This window comes from Pelophylax lessonae (genome assembly GCF_965119305.1).
Source record: "Pelophylax lessonae genome assembly, chromosome: 6".
Classification (NCBI taxonomy): Eukaryota; Metazoa; Chordata; class Amphibia; order Anura; family Ranidae; genus Pelophylax; species Pelophylax lessonae.
This window is the reverse complement of record NC_138773.1, coordinates 252,575,204-252,590,490: the sequence shown is the minus strand read 5'-3', so window position 1 is coordinate 252,590,490 and position 15,287 is coordinate 252,575,204. Positions and strand designations below refer to the sequence as shown.

Sequence of the window (15,287 nt, the reverse complement as noted above, 5' to 3'; positions counted from 1 at the left end):
AAAAGTGCGTTTTAGACAAAATAATACATCAAGCAGCCTCCATGATGTTCACCTGTCAGTCACTGCAACGATTCTTTGAATAAATTGTATGTAAGTGTAGCACTATCACTACTTTGTGAGGGAGGTAATTAGGCAGAAAAACGGGGAAGGTAGCAATCTTCAAATGTAAGTATTAGCGCTGCTTTAGATAGTAAAATAAACCTGCATACTATATACACATTGCTCACTTACCTCTTTTTCTATACTTGACTCCTGACAAACCTGTAATCATCGCTCTGCAAAATATTCCACAGATTTACTACAAAACCAAAGCAAAACAGCCTTTTCGGTGGTTCTCGTAGTGTTTTCAATTTCTTATTTCTTAAAGAAGAGGTTTCATTTTTAAAGCATTTTTCGTTTTTCATCACGTTTCAAAGCTAAAGAAAAATAGAATCCAGATAATTCCTGGGAATCTGAAGGCCAGCTCCAGCTGGCTGGAGGTCAATCAGTAACCTGTTATTGCAAGGGTTTGTCTTAATCTGAGTTGTATAAAGTCCCATGTGTCCAGATTTAGGGTCTGTGTCAATGGGCAAATGCACTTCGCTTGTATTTGATTTAATTTGAAATGCTTTTGAGATCAGTCACTGTTTATTGACCGGTGCATTTGAAATGCAGTTGACCTCATTTTTACAAAGATTTTATTAGGTTGTCTTGCATTGACTTAGAAAGCAGTAAATAAATGACAGTAAAATAGTCTTAAGCTGGCCATACGCTGGTGAAATTTCATTTAAAATTTTTTGTGGTTAGAACACTTGTTTGACTTTCCCCACTGACAACTAAATTGTAAACAAAAGAAAAAGTTGGCAGTTACCGGTTGTTAAGGAGCAGGTCCGGCACATCCTTAACAACCGATGACTCCTTCAGCTGTCAGTGGGGTGGGGTTCTCCTTTGACAGCTGAAATGTAAACAAAGCCCCAGAAATTTGCGCTTTCTAGAAAAAAGAAAAAAAAGCCTGACAATGTTGATCAACAACATTGCTCAGCCGCTAAAACAGAAAGATAAAAAGAAACATCTGTTTCATATTGTATCCTTCTGTTTATTCATATACAGATCAAGGGGATGAAGTCAGTTTAAAGCAATCTGTCAAATTAGAAATTATTATTTTATATAATTTATTATATAAATGTTCCTCTGTTTAACCCGTTATTAATCCTTACTCAAATCCGCTCTAACTCCGTATTCTCCTCCTCCGTGTAATTACCATTTTTTGCTTTTTTTATTTTATAAGCTAAACTATTAATTACACAGCTCCTGTTATTCTGGATCATTGGGTTATACTACTGCTACAGGAGTAGGACACTAGGCAGAAAAAAACTTCTGGCTACACCCATGAGCAGTCCCAGGGGGTATACTCCCTCTCCCTGCTATAGTCACCCAGTTTTTTTCCTGCCTAGTCAGGAGTAAGGACCTAGCTCCTTGCTGGGATCTTTGGATTTTATCAAAATTTTTTAGATAGACATTTTTTTTTTCCTCCTGGATTTTTTTCTGTGAGATCTACTATAAACTGCCATTGCGGTGGGGACTGTCACTTGGCAGTGTGTAGCACTTTTTGTGGGGTCCCCCTGGTGAGTCATGGAGTCTTTGGCACACATTTCCCCACCTGATCCCCTCGCTGAGGCTGCCGGGCACTCCGGGTCTCGACCATCCATCCATGCACTGGACTCACAGAGCAGTCCTGGAGTCTCTTTTGTCCCAGGTGGAGGCGGCTTGCGGACGCCAGGCTAGCAAAAAGCGCCCCCCACCTTCCCCCGCCGCCTCTGTCTCATCAGATCCTAAATCTGATTTGGCCACCGCGGACGTGGGTCACCCTTCTGAGTCTGGGACCATGTGCCTGGAATCCTCTGATTTGCATGATTCCTCCACGTCTGTGACCGCGCATGAAAAGGTGCTGGTGGATGCACTGATTTTATCTCTGCCTAAGACCCTGAGAATGGAGGACACACAAGCAATCCAGAGCAGTAAAGGTGTTTCCTTTCACTTTCCCTGCTTATTTTGACAGAATTGTCGCAAAACAGTGGGGACAACCAAAGCGTCCCTGTGGGGTTCCTAAGCGCTTTACTAGGCGTTACCCCTATGGAGGAGTTCCTTCTTAAGAAGTGGACTGTTCAACCGGTGGTGGACCCTCCAGTTTCCAGATTAAACAAGGCAACCATGATTCCGGCTGAAGAGTCCCCGGCCTTTAAGGACCCGGTTGACCGGAAGGCGGAGGCTGTGGCCAGCACTATGTACACCTTAGCTGGTTCAGCAGTGAGGCTGGTATTCACCATTGTCCTGGTGTCACAAACTCTGACCAAGAGGGCTAAGCTCCTACGCCGTGACCTAGAGGGAGAACAACTCCCCCCTGCCTTTGCTGAGCTGGCGGTCCAGGGGCAGCAAATTATCTGTGATGCCTCTTTGGATGCGGCTCCCTTGATGGCTCACCACTCTGTTTTGGCGGTGGTCCTTCGGTGTGTCGTTTGGCTTAAATGCTGGTCTGCGGATCAGTCTTCTAAAAAGGCCTTGACTGATCTCTTTCAAGGAGATCGCCTGTTTGGAGCTACCCTGGATGACATCATTAAAGGTCTCACGGGGGAAGAGTTATTTTCTTCCGCAGGCTACTAAGGGCAAGGAACCTTGTCATAGACGTGGACCTTCCTTCTCAGCTCATAAGAAGTTTTTTCGTCCCTCAAAGCCTTTCAGGGCCTCCTTTTGCGGATCCAAACGAACCTGGTCTGGCAAGCCGAGAGTGAGCTTCTCAAGACCCCCGGACAAGGCTCCTTCAGCATGAAGGTGCGCCCTCACCCATATCAGGGTTGGAGGGGACGTCTTTGCTGGTTTCTGGTGGACTTCCGTGATAGAAGACAAGTGGGTCCACAAAGTAATTTGGTCTGTTTTGGGCGGTACAAGACCTTTTCCTTCAAGGGGTGATTGTTCCGGTTTCCGACTTGGGAGCGTTTTCAGGGATTTTACTCAAACCTGTTCACAGTCCCCAGGAAGGAAAGCAAAGTGCGTCTAATCCTGGACCTCAGGGGACTAAACTGCTTTGTGCAGGTACAGAAGTTCAGAATGGAGTTCATTTGAACGGTGGTGGCATCCTTGCATTGTGCCATTCACCAGCGTTTTTTCTGCTTTGCTGTGGGAGAGGAGCATTATCTGTTTGTGGCGTTACCCTTTTGGTTTCGCCTCTGCTCCTTGGGTCTTCACAAACGTTTTGGCTCCGGTGCTATGCCAACGCGTGAACGCAGTACTGGGCTACTTTGACGATCTCCTTCTGTGAGCCTACTTCTGCTCATCTGGAGAACCTGGAGATCACAATGTGAACTCTGTGGGAGTTTGGCTGGATTCTGAATTTTCAGATATCTGCCCTGGTTCAGTCCGCAAAGCTGGACTTTTTGGGCCTGACTCTGGACTTGGCTGTAGCCAGAGTGCTTCTTCCTCTGGACAAACGCCACAAATTGGAGGCTGCAATTCTGACCAAGTGAGACAAGACTCCACAGTCTCTGGACAATCACATCTGGCTGAGTCGGGGAACAAAGGAGTCCCTGATATGGTGGCTTCGCTTTCTGGCGCGTTGGCTGGCAAAATCATTCCTCCCCTTGTATTGGACAGTGGTCACCACAGATGCCAGCCTGTCCGGCTGAGGAGGCGTCCTCGGCAAGCATTCTGCTCATGGGATCTGGACACTGGAAGAGTCTAGACTGCCAATCAATGTCCTGGAACTCCGAGCGATCAGACTGTGTCTGGACTATTGGACGGATCGTCTTCAGGGATGCCCAGTGCGCATTTAATTGGACAATGCCATGCCCGTGGCTTATGTCAATCACCTAGGGGGCGCTAGAAGTGCCCTGGTTGCATTCTAAGGTGGGCAGAATGGTTCGTTCCTGCCCTCTCCACAGTACACATTCCCGTGGTGGAAAATTGGCAGCCGTTGGACCACAGTGAGTGTTCCCTTCATCCGTCGGTGTTTCTGTGTCTCCGGTGGGGCTCTCCAGATGTGGATCTGTCTTAAGGTTCTGCCAAGACTTCTACGCAGGATCGACGCAGAGGGGATTCCGGTCATCTTAGTGGCTCCAGAGTGCCCTTGCCAGGCTTGGTACGCCGATCTGGTGCGGCTGGTCGCTGGTGTTCCTTGGAAGCTTCCTCCCAGGGAGGATCTGCTGTCCCAAGGACCAATCTTTCATCCCGCTTTACAGTCTCTGGCTTTGACGGCTTGGCTGTTGAACCCAGGTGCTAAAGGATAGAGGTTTGTCTGAGTCTGTGATTCCTACATTGTTAAAAGCTAGGAAATCTACTTCAAGGAAGATCTACCATCGTACATGGAAGACATACATTGCATGGTGTGAGTCTTTTGGAGTGCATCCTCACTTCTTCTCGGTGGCTTGGATCTTAACCTTCCTTCAACGGGGGGTTGAACAGAAGTTGGCATTGAGTACCATCAAGGGCCAGGTGTCGGTTTTAGTGGTCTTCTTCCAACGACCTTTGGCCACACACTCCCTGGTTCATACCTTTCTTCAGGGTGTCCGAAATTTGGTCCCTCCAGTGCGGGCTTTGTTGCCACCTTGGGATCTCAATTTGGTGCTTTCAGCTCTAAAGAAGCATCCCTTTGAAGATATTTGGGAGATCCCCCTGCTTACGCTGTCCCAGGTGGCGGCCTTTTTGATAGCTATCACCTCTGCATGCAGGGTGTCTGAACTGGCGACGTTATCCGGTCATTCACCTTATATGGTGATAAGGTGTTGCTTTGCCCCTGTCCGTCATTCCTTCCTAAGGTGGTCTCTGACTTTCATTTGAATGAAGACAGTGTTGCCTTCCCTGTGTCCCAGGCCTAAACATCCGAAGGAAATTGCCTTGGATGTGGTCCGGGCAGTTAGGATGCTCTATTTGTGCTCACAGATGGACCTCGCAAAGGGTTGTCCACCTCCTCTACGACCATTTCCAGATGGATCAGACAGACGGTGGTTCAGGCCTATTCCATCAGGGGTCTGGTTCCTCCTTTCCCTGTTAAGGCGCACTCTGCTAAGGCGCTTAGTGCCTCCTGGGCCTTCCGTCCTCAGGTGTCAGTGATGCAGGTTTGCAAGGCAGCCACCAGGTCGTCAGTGCACACTTCTACAAAGTTTTATAAAGTGGATGTGTTGGCATCCCTGTGGGCGCAAGGTTTTGCAGGCAGCTGTTTAAGAGGGACCTGATCCTCTTTGAGGGTGTATTGTTTTTTTCAGGTGGGCTCCAGTTGTTTTGGTTGAGCCCCTGTTGCCTGGCTGGCTAAATTTTAGGTTTGGGAATTTTTCTTGCTGTTCCCACCCCTCATGTTTGACACTGTTTTGGGACGTCCCAATGGTCAAGAATGACAGGAGCTGTGTCTGTCAGTAAACGAAAGAGAAAATGGGATTTTTGACTTACCGTAAAATCCATTTCTCTGATAATCATTGACAGAGACAGCACCCACCCCTCTGTGGAGTTTTAATTCTCCTGACACTGCTTGTAACAAAACTGAGTGACTATAGCAGGGGGAGGGAGTATACCCTCTGGGTTTTTTTCTGCCTAGTGTCCTACTCCTGTAGGAGGCAGTATAACCCAATGGTCAAGAATGATAGATAGGATCTGTGTCCGTCAATGAACATCAGTGAAATGGATTTCAAAAATCCCATTATTTTTTTTTGTATTTTAATTTTTTACACCTTTAACATAAATGTACACGTTGTACATTGAAAAAAAGCATAACATTTAGGGCTCTTTCACACGGTCCGTCTCCGTAGGCGGATCCGTGCTGCTCAGCGGGGATCGATCCGCGATCCCCGCTGACCCGGTGGATGACAGCTCCGTCTTCGCTTGCAGTGCGGAGAGGGAGGTGTCACAGCCCCCGCTGCTCTCTATGGGGCATCAGATGAGAGCGGACCGCCTGTCCGCTCTCATCCGATCCCCAGGACGGATGAAAAATAGGGTCCGTCCGGATTTCACGGACAGGATCGGATGCGGATGGCAGCGGGTGTCAGCGGACATGTCACCGCTGACATCCGCTGCTCCATAGGGCTGAATGGGGCATCCGATCAGATCCGCCTAAAAAACTGACAGGCGGATCTCATCGGACCGCCCGTGTGAAAGAGCCCTTAAACAAAAAAAAATCTTCTTTGTAAATACCTTTTTAATGCTTTTTACCATCGCTGACAGCTGTAGTGTAAACAAAACAGTTGCTGGGAAGTATTGGTAATTGGTATCGCCGAGTACTAAAACAAAAAGTAGTGGTACTCGTACTTGCTGTACCAAAAAAAAAATGGCATTGGTGCATTCCTAATGCCAACCATGGTACATAACCCTGCATGGGACAATAACATATTAAAATTACAGCCTGGAAGTTTAGGGTCATGAAGCAATTGCTAAAATGAGAGTGTAACAGGTGCAAATAAAAAACAAAACCTACTCCCCTCTATGGCTGCAGCACCGACGCCAGCTGCAGCTGTCCCCTGCCGGCTGTACCCCGTGAACTGACTGATCAAACACCGCTGATAGCTCAGTTCTCCTCCTCTGCTTTGCGCAGAGAGCTGCGACTACCAGTCACCCATTCTCTGCTCGGCTCCCCGCCAGCTCTCACTGGAGCACGGGGCTGTGGAGGGGGCGGGAGGGGCTGGCTCAGGCTCTCAGTAGATTGCTGAGAGGCTGAGCCAGCTGCCAGTCCAGGCTTTTGGGCAGATCCGACCATATGTACTTTAGCCTGCTGTCCACTGAAAACTGGTCACAGGAGTGCAGAATGAACTGCACTCCTGTGATCCATTGGAGAAGTATAGCTATACTTCTCCTTTAAAATATTAAACCCTCTGTGTTTTTTTAGCTAAACACAATGAACAGAATAAAATAAACATTCCCCAGTAAACAATTTGGTAAAATTCTTACCCCAGCACTTGCAGTTTAGAACTTACAATGCTGCTGGCTCCTAGTTTCTCAATACTGCTTCCTTTAACGTCTTTTCTTCATAGGAAAGCATTAGCAGTGGAAAGTGCAATCTCCAGTTAGTCTGTTAGCTTGGAGAAGGAAGGAGGAGAGGAACAAGGGAATGACTTGTCATCCTAAGCTATAGGGCTGTGTGTTTCTAGCGATGTACACAGTGGTACAGGGAGACACAACTGTACTCCCTGCATGCAATGGTGGCTCTATAGGATTCTGCAAGAGAAAGGGGCCACTGTAAAAGGAAACCTGGGGCCACCGCCATGGCACCTAATTACCTTGGAACATAGGCAAGTATTAAAATATCAAGAAGTTGCATAGTTAAACACAAAGTATTGGTTCTCGTACTCGCTGTAAAAAAATGGTATCGTTGCATCTCTAATGCCAACCATGGTACATAACCCTACACAAGACCAGAACATATCAAAATGACAGCCTGGCAGTCATGGAGGTCATAAAGCAATTGCTAAAATGGGAGTGTGGAAGTGACAAAAAAAACAAAACATACCTCGATGGCTTTAGCACTACTATCAAGAAGTTGCATACTCCGTAAGTGATTACATCAGCTTTCAAAGATTTCATCAGATTTCGAGGATCACAGCAGCTACCAGCACTAGGGACACTCTTCATTCATGTAAATACTATCCCTGATAAGTGACATACCAGTCAGACATTGCCCAACTCTGTAGGCCAGAAACCCAATGTAGATTCCATAGGGTAGACAAAGAAAGATAGAAGAGGAAAGTGGCGAAGCAAGAAAACTAGAAGACTAGTAACCAGGAAATTAAAAAGTAGAGAGGCACAAGGGGTAGCGCCTAGGATGGGGTGCCACACAGTTCACCTCCTTCTCAGCTACTTTAACCTGGTTTGAGCTGCTTTTGCAAACTCATTGACTAACATGCAAAAAGAAGCAGTTCCGGCGTGAACAAAATCTCATTAGCACAGGCTGAGGTTTGAGATGCCTTCACCTCAGAAGGGGGCATTTGGCCTTCTCATTAACTGTATACACTTTCTTCAAACTGCTTTTGCATTACCTTTGAATTCTATGGAGATAGAAATAGTTCTGATGTGAGCAAAAGCCCACAGGCTTAAGAGCCACTCTGCTGCTGTGACCTGTGTTGATGGGCCTTTATTCCCCTCATGTAATGCTGGTAATTTTCCTTAGGAAAAGAGGAACTTGTATAGTGTAACTATGATTTTCCTTTCTATCTACAACAGTGGTAGTGATTTGCTTTCTTGCTGTATGTGTATCATAAACTGTACATGGGGGGGGGGGGGGGGGGGGGCAGCCGTGATAGAAGAGAGAGCACAGAGCTTATTTTTAGGCTCTCATCTATGCTCTTCACTATTTCTGCTGATGCCCATTTTATCATTGATCAAATTGATTAATCAGGAAACTCTATAATCTCTCCTACGTTTTTTTTTTTTTTTCTTTTTACTTTGCTAAATATTTTCATACAGATCTATGGAATTGTGCAATTCGTAAATCCAGACAATTGTAATTCATGAATTGTACAGTTCTCTGCAGGTTAGACTAATCTGCATGTATACAGTATGTCCAAGCAACCAATGTTTGCTGACTTTTTAGAGCAGCCAAAATTCTCATGCAGTTTTACTGCTTTGCTTAAGTGGTTGTGGTTCTATATGTAAAGGTTTTCATGCAAATTCCAGAAGTCAGATGATGGAGCTCTTAGGCTGGCTATATTCGATGTATAGTTTTTTCATTTGGCCAGAAGGCTGAAAAAAAAAAAAAACAGAATAGAGTCCTTCATCTACACAGCTGATGTATTCCGACAGCAGGGACTCCCTGCTGTCAGAATACACTGATCCCATTGGCTGCAGCCCCTGAGAACATTTTCAACAAGCCTGTTCAACAGAGTCCCCACTGAACCAACCAAATTTTGATCCATCTCTGGCCTGGGTTCTCATATTTATCTTAAAGGAGTCTGCAGGCTCTGGGATTGGACTTGACATACTGTTAAATTCTCAATTCTCCTTTGTCTGCCTCGAGATTATTATCATTTGGTTTTACTCCCTGCACATTGAGGATCTGTGTCTTTTCATTTCTAGAATAATAAACCTTTGTACTCGTTTGAAGACAATGCAGACTATGTGTATGATGTCATGTGGTCTCCCACTCATCCAGCTTTGTTTGCCTGTGTGGACGGTGTAGGAAGACTGGACCTATGGAACCTCAACAATGATACAGAGGTGAGCCGTAAATTTACAGGAGCTCAGCCAGCATCCCACGGGTCTGATGATTGAGGCTTTGTCTTACACAACCTGATAACAGTGGTAATCTATGTATCTTGTAACGACAATTACATCATTCAGGCAAAAAGTCAAAAAATATTCGGTGGGGTTTATAGACCTGATTTGTCATGTGTAATTATTTTTAATGATTTTTCTTTGCGTTGGTGTATATACTAAGCACAGAGCCCATACAACACTTCTTTTTGGACTGAAAAAAAGTGATAACTTTTTTTTTTTTTTAAACAAACATGTCATGCTTACCTGCTCTGTGCAATGGTTTTTACACCTAGCAGCCCCAATCCTCTTCTTCTCGGGTCCCCACCTGTGCTCCTGGAACCACCTCCTTGACCAGTGCCCCCAATAGCAAACTGCTTGCTATGGGGGTACTGGTGCATGTTCGCTCCTGAGTCCCTATGTATGCGCACATAAGACAGACACAGCTGCGGCTTGGCCCTGCTCCCTGCTTTTTTCTCATTGTTTTATTGGCTGTGATTGACCGCAGTGGGAGCCATTGGCTCCCGCTGCTGTCTTAACCAATGCGAAGAAAGAGACCTGGGACAGCCAAGGCTCCCATGCACATTGCTGGATTTAGAGGGGTGAGTATTAGGGGGGCACTGTGGGGGTAGCAGCACACAGAAGGTTTTTTACCTTCATACATAGAATGCACAAAGGTAAAAAAAACTTTCAGCTTTTACAACTACTTTAACTGTGTCCCTCTCTCCTGATCAGTCATAACTATCATCAGTATCTGCTTTAGATAAAAAAGTTGAGAAGCCCCGTAAACTATGAATTCAATGATTATTTTACACCACACAAGGTTTACTGTAATTTGAGGGACCTGTACAGTGGAAGCTGAGCCCAGAATAGGCAAGCTTTAGAGCAAGGACTAGTCACTAGTATTGTCTATGATCTCCTTGCAGCTGATTTTTTCCCCATTAATTACTTATGTCTTCTTCTGCACTGTATGGAGGTGGCCATATTGGTAAAGAAGTAAGATCCTTGGGTTTAGCTAGGAGAGCAGTTAGTGCAGTAAAGACGTCACCCAATCTTAAGCTGGATACACACTATAAGATTTTCTTTAGATTTTTTCCTTCAGACTTACCAAAACCATATAATATGAGGTCAGACCTAAACACTTTCAATTTGTATGCAATCAGGGAGGCCCTTGTACTACATAGTTGAAGGTAAATCTAAAGGAAGTCTACCAACAAAAGTTGTATAGTGTGTATCCAGCTTTACACCAAATCTGTTGAGATTAGTAGTCAGAGGCAGCAGTGCCTTACATGATCTAATACTGAAGATAGACAAATAACATTCCTAGATGTTCATGTCAGCTTTGTTTGCATGTGTAACAAACAGCCAAAGGAAAGCTTTTATTCTCGTCATATTTTTGAAAGTTGACTATGACTTTTCTTTTGAACAGGTACCAACGGCCAGCATCAGTGTGGAAGGGAGCCCGGCACTTAATCGGGTCAGATGGACTCACTCCGGGAGGGAGATTGCTGTAGGAGACTCTGAGGGGCAAATCTTTATATATGATGTTGGAGAGGTGCGTTGGTCACTTTTTTAAAATCATTTTTAGTTGGTCATCATTGTTCCTACCATCATATTACAAATAATAAGCAGTGCCAGAACAGCCTTGACTTTTATTATGGTCGGTTTGAAGTCTGGCATAGTTTGAAGGAAGACTTGCATTGTTCCAAGTATAAAAGCGTTGCTAAAGTTACACTTTTGCGCCGTGGAAAGCAGTCCGCTTCCAGCTGTCATTTTTTAGTGCTGGAATTAGAAGGGCAGTTTTGGCACCTGTAGTGAACAAGTAAGAGGGGTATAATTTACTAATCAAGAAGTGATGTGGGTGAATGTTTGCAGTGTGATTTTGTTGTTTGTAATGTTGGCGTTGTATACTTTTGAAATGCTTAACAAAAGACAAACCATTCTGTGCTCTAGTCCTAAACAGCCAATAGTATACCATCACATTAATGTTTTCCTTCAGTTTAAAGTGAACCTGTCCTGACCACCAAAGTGTAATAGCTAAAATGATCATATCTCTAAGCGTAGACTAAGCCCCACCCCCTAGAATTTAGCTGTCAAATGCCAAACCTGTTTTAGGCTGTCTTGTATTTAACAGCTTAATGGCAAAAAGTGGAGCTTAGTGCATGGAAGGAGCAGGGAGCCATTCCAATGTGGAGAGAAGTGGAGGTTCTGTGTACAGCCTGATCCACCCAAGGCACAAAAGATGTAAAGACAAGCACCTTTACAGCAACCGATTATAATCTAGTTTATGATTACAGTCAAAACAGCGGCTTAGTGGTTAGTATTTCCACCTAGCAGCACTAGGGTTGTCGGTTCTAATGCCAACCACGGCACTACCTTCCTGGAGTTTGCATGTTCTCCATGTCCCTGCTTGGGTTTCCTCCGGGTACTCCGATTTCTTCCTAGACTCCAAAGACATGCTGGTTATTTGATTCCTGTCTAAACTGGCCCTAGTATATGTATTCAAAAGACAAACACAAGGGCGCACCGGCCTAGTGCATTATCCTCCATAAAAGGCTTTATTGAATATAGGAATAAAAATACTCGCAAAAGAGTTCTTGGTAAATGCATATTACAATACTGAGTTACTGTCAGCATCAAAGACGGAGGATGTACCGTCCTCAGTGGCTTGAAATGGTTTGCGTGTTTTGAGGCTTAGCCTCTTCCTCAGAGCCTACCTCTCTATGGAGGATAATGCGCTAGGCCGGTGCGTCCTTATGTTTGTTTTTTTGATTACAGTGATCCCAGATCACCCTGGTCTTGAAAGGGCTGCAAGCAGGGGCAGACTGGCAACTTTCAGCCCAGGGGGCAAGTACAAACCAGAGGCCCATGGTGCATCGACTCAGCCCCCTCCCACTCTCCCTCTATCCGTCCTCCTCCTGACCCCCATTCCAGGCTGAAGCCCTGCTCCAGGTACTCTGGGCCAGCAGGGGGCGATTGTGGGGAGCTGGGACAGTTCGGTTGGGGCTGGCAAGGGGATGAGATTCTCCAGGGGGGCATGGAACCGGCCTCTGCTCAGACACAGTTTACATCCATGTTGGTAAGGAAGGCTTGTGCTCTTTCCTTGTCTTCCACCTGCACTCAGTAGGTCAGTGGCAGGGACTTTTTACTTCTCTTCACCAGGAATCCTTTAGGCATGTCTGTAGAAGTAGCGGTGCAGCCTTTTTACAGGGCATCATAGTGGCCCAGGGGGCAATTGCCCCCCTGGCCCAGTCCTCCCCCTGGCTGCAAGGCTGAAGCATTCAGGAGATGCCAAGTGTACAGTCGCTGGTAGCTGCATGTGTGTGGCTCAAGCTGGTCAGAAGGTCTCCTCTCAGAGCGCAGGAGATGGGTGCATCGCACCAATTTTTTGTTTGGCCTAGTATGTGTATGTATGAATGTGGGTTAGGGACCTTAGATTGTAAGCTTCTTGAGGGCAGGGACTGATGTGAATGTGCAATGTATGTGTAAAGAGCTACGTACCTGTAATAAATAATAGTTTATTAAAATCAGAAAAAAAGAGATTGATTGCTCAGGGTTATGGCATTAAAGCATTCGTGCTCAGGAGTAACTGATGTTTTTTTTCTTTACAGCAAATTGCGGTCCCACGGAATGATGAATGGACCCGCTTTGCCAGAACACTCGCTGAAATCAATGCCAACAGGGCCGATGCCGAGGAAGAAGCTGCAAACCGCATTCCTGGTTAAACTCCTTGCATGTTTGGATAACAGGGAGCTCAACACTGACCTAACAATCCCTCCAGAACACTAGCATGTGTCCATTGAAGAGATAATGTCAGAAGAGTTATTTGGCTGGAATCTCGGGACTACAATATTTTATAAACTTCATTGCAACCCAATGCAGCGTCCCTTTTTATGTATCTGTGCGTACATACCCCTGACCTGCAATTATATCTAACAAGAGTACAGCTTTATTTACTCTATGGGAAAAGTTGCTCAATCATTTTCCACTTTTTAAAAACCAAATAACTTACAAATATAAATCCTCTTTTTTTTCAGAGAAACTGGTTTCTCCTCTGCCTCCTTAGGGCCATGTGTGTTGAAGTGATTGCTATAGTCCCAGCGCACAAAATAACTGCATGTCATTGGACACTTCCTGTAGCTTTCATGATAAAACAATTACTTAGTCTGCCATTTTATTAAACAAAAATATTTCTAACTTGATATTTCCAATTATTGTATTGTTCTGTGTCAATATTATAGTAAAGTTCAATAGATTATTGTAATAAATGTGACTGGGAGTTTCTTCTGTGCAGACCTGATGGGTCAGATTTATGAAAACTGGAGGAAAAGAAAATTGCTTTACTTCAAGCTATCCAGTCCTTCTATTCCTTATTCCTGTGAACCTGACTGCTATGATTAACAAAGACATTTTACCTCTCTCAGTCTTTACACTGAACCTGGAGCCAGGCTGTGGAAATTCAAGTATATACATAGTCTTAACAAGCAGAAAGTAGACTTTATGTCAAGCCCTAATTGACCTCTGTAGCTGCAGGTGCTGTGGAGAAGATCAACCTCAAATTTAAAATCAGAAGTACCAAAAGGCATTCAAATCTTTCTCTCGGCAGCTCTGCTCCCCTGTTCCCAGAGCATTAGAGATTAGAAGGCTCCTGAGTCACTGCCGGGAGGGGAAAGCTGAGCTGCAGAACGAAGGACTTAAAGGATCTTATAAGAGAAGTATTGCTTTCCAAAAAAAATATTTACACTCACCTAGGTAGATGCTGCATCGATCCAATGCTGCATCTCACCCGCTTGCTCTGTAGTGAGAAATGAGCAATCGAACACTGCTCATCGCTCAATTAACCCCTCAGCTCTGAGCAGAGAGCCGTGACTGTTCGTCAGCGACTCTCTGCTCTCCCCTCCAGAGCTCACTTGAGCGCTGGGCTGTGAAGGGGGCGGGAGAGGTAGCTCAGGGTCTCTGGGAGCCTGAGCCAGATGCTGATCCAGGCTTCTAGTTTGATCCCGACCATATGGTCAGAACCTTTCCAGAACCTGGACCGGCTTACAGGAATGCAGAACTAACTGCACTCCTGTAATCCAGGAGAAGTATAGCCGAAAAAGCTTTGGCTATACTTCTCCTTTAACCTTCCTGGCTATAATCCCGAGTGTGGCTCGGGGATCATTTTCAGTACCAAAAACAGTAACCCTGAACCACGCTCCGAGGTTACCCTGTAGTGAAATTTACCTTGTCCCTACGATCCCCTGATGTTCTCCCGCTGTGTTCTCCGGCCGATGCCATCATCCCTCTTCTGGGTTCCCTTCCCTGCGTGCTCTGCAATGCAGGAGGAGGACGGAATCGGACAGGAAATTCAAAAAAAGTACACAAAACATGACATGATACATTGTAATCTGTTTCAAACCATTCACCTCAGTTTTGTCCCTAGTGCTTTGTCCAGTGCCCTGCCTGCACTTTTACTGTTTTATTCATTTTATTTTTATTAATTTATTAATTAGTTCATTTATTAATAATTTTTATTCCCTTTTACGGTTTTATTCCTAAGAATTACAGGCCTACAATATAAAACAACCGATTTCCATGCAAAACCACTTTGACATTTAAAAATACTGACATAATCAGACCGCAAGGGAGGTTAAGTGCTTCATCTGTGAACTTTGAGAATAAATTGCTTTATAGTGCCTGCAACTACAAAGATCAGTTAGGGCAAAATTTACACTGCAACACTGTTAAAAGCAGAGCAGCTGGAGCGATTTAACACTTTAGCTGCTCTGCATTGCCAACTGGCTAGGGGGCAGTGTGGTGCACAGTTCGGCACACCACATAAAATGTACACTTCATTCACTACAGAACTGTCTGTGTGTATGCGCTGTGCAGTTACAGAACTGTCTGTGTGTATGCGCTGTGCAGTTACAGATCTGTCAGTGTGCATGCGCTGTGCAGTTACAGAACTGACTCTGTGTGCATGCGCTGTGCAGTTACAGAACTGACTCGGTCTCTATGTACTGTGCATTTACAGAACTGTCTCTGTGTGCATGCGCTGTGCATTTACAGAACTGTCTCTGTGTGCATGCGCTGTGCAGTTACAGAAC

At 45.2% G+C, this 15,287-nt stretch overlaps 1 protein-coding gene across 1 annotated transcript in view; it reads left to right on the top strand.

Moving 5' to 3' along the window:
- DYNC1I2 (dynein cytoplasmic 1 intermediate chain 2) overlaps window positions 1-13,469 on the top strand; it is a 225,430-nt gene extending 211,961 nt beyond the window's left edge. Inside the window, exons 16-18 of the mRNA XM_082260314.1 lie at window positions 9,025-9,165; window positions 10,631-10,756; window positions 12,813-13,469. Of these exons, the coding sequence (XP_082116440.1) occupies window positions 9,025-9,165; window positions 10,631-10,756; window positions 12,813-12,926 (381 nt within the window). The 3' untranslated portion in view covers window positions 12,927-13,469. The remainder of the gene's footprint in view (window positions 1-9,024; window positions 9,166-10,630; window positions 10,757-12,812) is intronic.
- Window positions 13,470-15,287: the final 1,818 nt, after the last annotated feature.